Source organism: Halyomorpha halys, unplaced genomic scaffold (genome assembly GCF_000696795.3).
Source record: "Halyomorpha halys isolate HHAL.00 unplaced genomic scaffold, Hhal_1.1 Scaffold226.1, whole genome shotgun sequence".
NCBI lineage: Eukaryota > Metazoa > Arthropoda > Insecta > Hemiptera > Pentatomidae > Halyomorpha > Halyomorpha halys.
Window position 1 is genome coordinate 689532 of NW_027115630.1, and position 6000 is coordinate 695531.

Here is a 6000-nt window from a genome sequence, read left to right on the forward strand (position 1 = left end):
CAATGGACAGAGTAAGCTGTCAGGAAAAGTGAAGCCAAAAATGTAAGCCTTGGTGGAAATCCTCAGAGAAGGAGGAGGGTTGTCTTAAAAGTAGGCACCACTCACTGGCTACCTTCTGTTTCAGCTTATATTACAATGGTGGACATTTCTATTAATCTCAACAAAAAAAGAGCTTTGCGATATCACCTCATCTCTTTTTTATTTCATTTTCCATTTAAAGGTGATTAGTTTATGTCAACCATTGGTAACGTTAGTAAGATTCATAGGTTAAGCCCAACCCATAAGCTTCAATGGCGTAGCAAGAAGTACTGAGACCCAGATCAAAATCTTTTGTGTCTCATCCTTCTTCTCTACAATTTCTGTGTTTTTCAAATTCCATAAATTTGTCATTATTAAACGCAATAAAATAATCTGTCAATAAGGTACCTAATTTACAAGCCATAAATATCAAATATATATATTTTTTTCTAATAATTTATTTTTTGATGTTTACAACTGTATACATACATACACATCAAGTAAATTTGCTGTAAGTGAAATTATGACATGATAAAAACATGTGGAGAATCTACCCATTGATAGAACTCCAAAAACATTTCTAAAGAAGAAGATCTCGAGGTCATCTTCTTTTCAGACGTCTAGGAGGATTATTGGGTAGTGAAGGAGAAGCCAGGTTAGAAACGAGTTGGTTTGGGTGGTTGGAAAGTTTATTATGGAAGGATTGGTATGATTTGGATTGATTCTGGCCAAATCGGCAACATATAGAATATTGAGGTCCTGATGAATGATTTGATTTGTGACAAAGTAAGGAGCATTAAGGATTTTACGAAGGATTTTGGACTGTAAGGATTGGATTCGAGAGGAATTAGATGGTTTAGTGGAGCCCCATAGCTCAACTCCGTATGTCCAAATAAGCCTTATAAGTCATGGAGATCAGTCTTTTGTAATGGATTGGAAGTTTGGACCGTTTGTCTAGTAAATGTTGTAATAGTCGGAATCGACGAGCAGTTTCCTGTCTTTTCAGTCTTGTATGAGGATTCCATGTCAGTCGTTTGTCCAGATTTAGCAAAAATATTTAAAGTAATTTCAGCATTTGTACATCAGTTCCATTTTATACAACCTATAAAACATTTTTTTTTCCTAATTTATGGAAAACATATATTATTAATTTATTCCACTTTTCATTTAACTCAAATTATTATTCTACTTTTTTTATCGTTATTTTTTTATTATTATTTATATAATGTAATTTACAACTGTACAAAATAATACAATAGGTAAATATGTTGTATGTTTCATATACACTTGAAAATCTTGGGAAGGAACCACCCATTGGTGGTACTTCAAACATTAATTTAAATTAGAAGGTCCCGTGGCCATCTTCTTTTCAGACGCCTCGGATGATTATCAGGGATTGTTAAGGATGAAAGATTAAGAATTAATGGGTTAGGATGGTTAAGGAGTTTGGAATGAAAAGACGCATTTCTGTTTTGGGTCAAATCTGCAACGAATGGGACGTTAAGGTCTTTGTGAATGAGTTTATTTGTGACCTAATAAGGAGCATCATGAATCATTAAATTAATTTAGTTTTTTGTTCTACATTCCATTACTACAAATTAAATCTTATCTCATGTAAGAGCATCGATGAATAAAAACCTAAAAAAAAAAGCGATCAATTTCTTTATGTTTAAGGTGATAGAACGTGCATTGTGACATTACCAAAAAGTGTACTTGTAAATTTGATAAGGATCCTTGCAACCATTCTTAATATCGGAACATTTATAATGTTATACGGAACATGTGTATGCAACTTATAAAAACTATTAAATTTCGATAAATTTGTAAAATTATAGATTTAGTTAAAATAAGATAAAAAAAATATTTAAGATAAGTCCTATTTTTTTCTTTAATTTCAAGCTGCCCCTTTCACTCTTACAGAATTATTGTAATCTCTAATACTCATACATACTTAAAAATACAACTCGGAACACTTAGGCTTGTTAAACCATAATTATTCTTGATGCGAAACAACTGAAACGTCTACAAATCATACAATATTTCTGAGAAAATGAGCTATCGGGATCAATCCAGTACACAAAAGTAATCACTTACCCCAGTCCAAACACTTATTGACTTTCTAAACTGAATTTCGTAGAAAGATGGAATGGATTGGTCAATTCAATGATGAATGTGCTCCACATGAGCTTATTTACTTTATAAAAAAAAGTAGAGGAATTCTCAGGAAGGTAAGGAGAAAATTCAAACAAAAGAATGTAGTGATTCCCACGCACTACTCCAATATAGGAGTAAGGCTTGTACTCATACACAATGTTGGGTCAGAACATACACTATTATAATTACTGCTTTAATTAGATGTACAGCTGTCCACTTAATAAATAAACCTTCAACGGACCCTTTTCAGTTGAGAACGAATCATTAATAGGGGTATTCATGATGTGTTAAATGTAAAATGTTTTACCATGTTAAATGTTATACGTATAGCATTGTGAGCAGTCCTATGTAAGGCCATATTAAATGGTAAATGCATAAGAGCTAGCGGATTTTCTGAGCAACTAGTTTAGTAAGCTTTCCTTCTAATACTTCATGTTACTGTTTACTTCTATATTTTGATTACAGTAATTTAATACAACATGTCTAAAATAAGTGTAAAAAGTAGAAGTGTAAAAGTTTGGCTAGTGATTTTTTAAAAAGTCCAAAACACAAGACACAAACTACGAGTAACACATCAAATAAAATGGTGACAAGCTCTGATGGTCTGTTTCGTGACGTCATTCTCCATTTAACAGACCTAGTAACAGACTCTCAACCATGTTACACGTTATATCGTTTTAACATGGTAAAAGAAGGAAATATTTCTCCATTTAACATATGTTTTTCCATATAGCACGCTTTAACATGTTAAACTAAAGATCATGAATACACTTAATGTAGTATATTAATATAGTATAGTGTAGATAGCATAGTAATTAATATGATATAATATAGTCGTTTTAAAGGTCTTATAAATAGTATGACTGCCACTAAAGAACACTAAAAGAAAATAATATTCAGAAAAATATATATGCAATTGCGCCTAATTAATAACCTCCTACGGATCCTCTTCAGTTGAGATCAAGGCATAAATTATAGTAAAGTATAGATAGTATATTACTATATTATAGTGTAAATAGTATAGTATAGTAATATGGTATAGCATAGTCGTTTTAAAGGTCTTATAGGTAGTTAGACTGCCACTAAAAAACAATAAAGAAAATAATATCCGTCAAAATATGTACGCAATTGCTCTCTGGACGATGATAAATAGAGGCCATTATTTGCAGCTTAGAGTGAAGTTTGTAAGTAGATACTATAAATAAAGCAACTTTATTACAGTATACAACTTTAAAGAACTAATTGAGATATACAGTTTCCTTATCAGTTATTGAACAGCGCAGGAAGCAATGTTATATTAAAAAAATTATGTGCTTATGCCACTAAATGTTCTTTATTGCTCGTAGCTACAAGATAAATCTGTTTTATTTTTAACTTTGAGAACTAATATTTTTATTTATTTATTTATTTATTAATAAGAACTCAACTATCATTAGACTTCCTGTCATTTTCTAAATATCAGTCACCTTTTAAATATTGCTCCATTCAACAATAAAGGAATCAAACATTTAACACCTAAATTTCCTTTTTCCGTCTTCTAATATTTTTGGGTTAAGTTCTTATGAGATTGTGACATGTCGAAAATCAACCAACATACTCGGTATAAGAGTCTGTTTCACAGGTAAGAAAAAGAACGCTAGCACGGAGAACGGGAGTTTTTTTTCTTCAATTTTAGCCACTTTTAAATATTATTCGATTTAACAATCTTAAGTTATTTAATTATAGTAAGTTCTTATTTTAAGAACTCTACTGGAACCATAATCAACTTTTTATGATTAAATACTCGTATATGGTTATTAAATTACGAAGAACAGGTGCATAACTGTATAGACTTATTAAAGTGTTCTGTAAATAGGGTGGATCAAACAACTCTCCAGATCCGGATATATGGAATACGTAGTAAGGTGATGTATTGTGATACAGGAAAATTTCCTTTTTTTTCTGTTTTTCAGAATTTGATAAATATTCTAATTAGTATGAATGACTAAACTAGTGAAAATTTAAAAATAATTAACAAAATTTAAATGTCAAATAAGCCATTTTTTCACTTATATTCGTATATACAGTTGAAAAATATTTTTTTTTTTTCATGTAAGGCAAATATCATATTGTTAAAGTCTTCTATTAATCTAAATCCTGCTATAAAAAAAAATTACTAAAAATCTCTTTAAAGATTTTTTTTTCGAAAAAATATCCTAGTAATTAATTTGGTACTTTATTCTTATTTAATATTAATAATGGGATAACCTCATTTAATTATTTATTAATACAGCCTAACGTTTTAATTAACTCCCAAAGGGGAATGAGAACGAGTTATCTTACGGATTACTAACCTATTCTTGCTAAATGCCGAAACACATGACTAATTATGCTAATTATACCGTTAATAGTTAATTAATTCGTGGGCCTCACACGAATAAAAGTCAACCAGGGCATAATTAAAACTATCATTATTTAAATATAATGCTGATTGGAAAATCGTAATTCTGGCTATAAGGTGGTCACTGAGGACCAATCCATACTTAATGCAAGAATCATAACTAATGTTAAATTCACTATGGATTTTTGGAGTTGTATTTATAATTTATTTTTATTAAAAAAATAAAAAGCGGAACGATGAACCTCATGTTTTTTTACTTATCTGTGAGGTTATTCTATTCTAGCATTAATAACAAAAATCGTTGGTCAACGAATTCAAAAGTAACTAAAAAATTTAAGATATTTATTCTATAGAATAATTGATAGCAATATTATACAATTTTATCTATATTGTACTAATTATATATCGTTTTATGACTCATGTCCTCCATTGAAAACATATAGAGAAAATATCAAGAATTATTTCACAGTGCTACCGCGAAATAAATATTGACTGATCTAGGTAGAAATCGAACCCACAAATTCTGAACCAAACACTTTGTGACACTTGCTCCAAGGAATAACTTACAATTTTTTTTATTTTTTTTTATAATAAATCGTGTTTAAAAAACATATTAATTGCTATGAGATAACAAGTGCTTTTGTAACTTCTAAATTGCTTAGAATGTCCACTATATTTATAGTTTTGGGGCATTAAGTTTAAGTAGTTATAGAGGTACTAATTAGTGCCCATCGATTCTCAAGTTATATCAATATTAAATTAATCTATACATTAAAATACATTCAGATTTAGTAGAAATTTTAAAATATGTGTTTTCGTTAGCAGAATGTAACGAATGAGTGGAGTATTCGTCAGTAGGACCCTTTAAATAGTTCTCACAAGCACTCCAACCAGTCCACTTCATCGTTCCAATTTTAAATTTCAAGGGACCGTCAGAGGCAACCGTAAGATCTAAACCAATCGTTTTAAAATTATCTACAAAAGTGTTTTAAAGTAAATTATTTTTATATTTACATTTGTAAAAACAATTTAAGAGAACTTAAAAGATTTTTCCTTCATCTGTTTCAAGGGCATTTTTGATCATAAATAAAATCCTGAAAATATTTAAAGAAAAAAAAAAAGTTAATATATAGAAAAAATTACTCACCACAAAAGTTTTTTCACACTTGACTTCAGCAACGTGCGGGAGGCCGTAGATCTTCAGCTCCTGAAGTGCTCCCTTCAAAATAATAATCACTGCTAAGTATTTATTTAACATAATTATATTTCACTGCGATCTCAGTATTGCTCAACTTCAAACCATATCCTGGTAAATCATAGCTCAAACCTGAATTTCATCTCATGATGTTTCCAAAAACGTTACTGGTTCTCCTAGAAATTTATTATATTCTTATTATATACGTGAATCGGATCGTTTGGCAAACTTTGTTTTACAAATATATACATAA

The 6000-nt window shown here is 29.9% G+C and overlaps 1 protein-coding gene across 6 annotated transcripts in view; it reads right to left on the reverse strand.

The window, feature by feature from the left end:
• Nucleotides 1-6000, reverse strand: part of Mp (Multiplexin) — a 908252-nt gene that overhangs the window by 413438 nt on the left and 488814 nt on the right. For 2 of the 6 annotated variants that reach the window (XM_067052620.1, XM_067052619.1), the window contains exon 5: nucleotides 5700-5771. The exons of 2 other annotated variants lie outside the window; for them this stretch is intronic. In XM_067052620.1, coding sequence (XP_066908721.1) covers nucleotides 5700-5771 — 72 coding nt within the window. Of the gene's footprint in view, nucleotides 1-5699; nucleotides 5924-6000 lie in introns of all 6 variants that reach the window. 2 more of the 6 variants (XM_067052625.1, XM_067052621.1) reach the window with 1 other exon arrangement.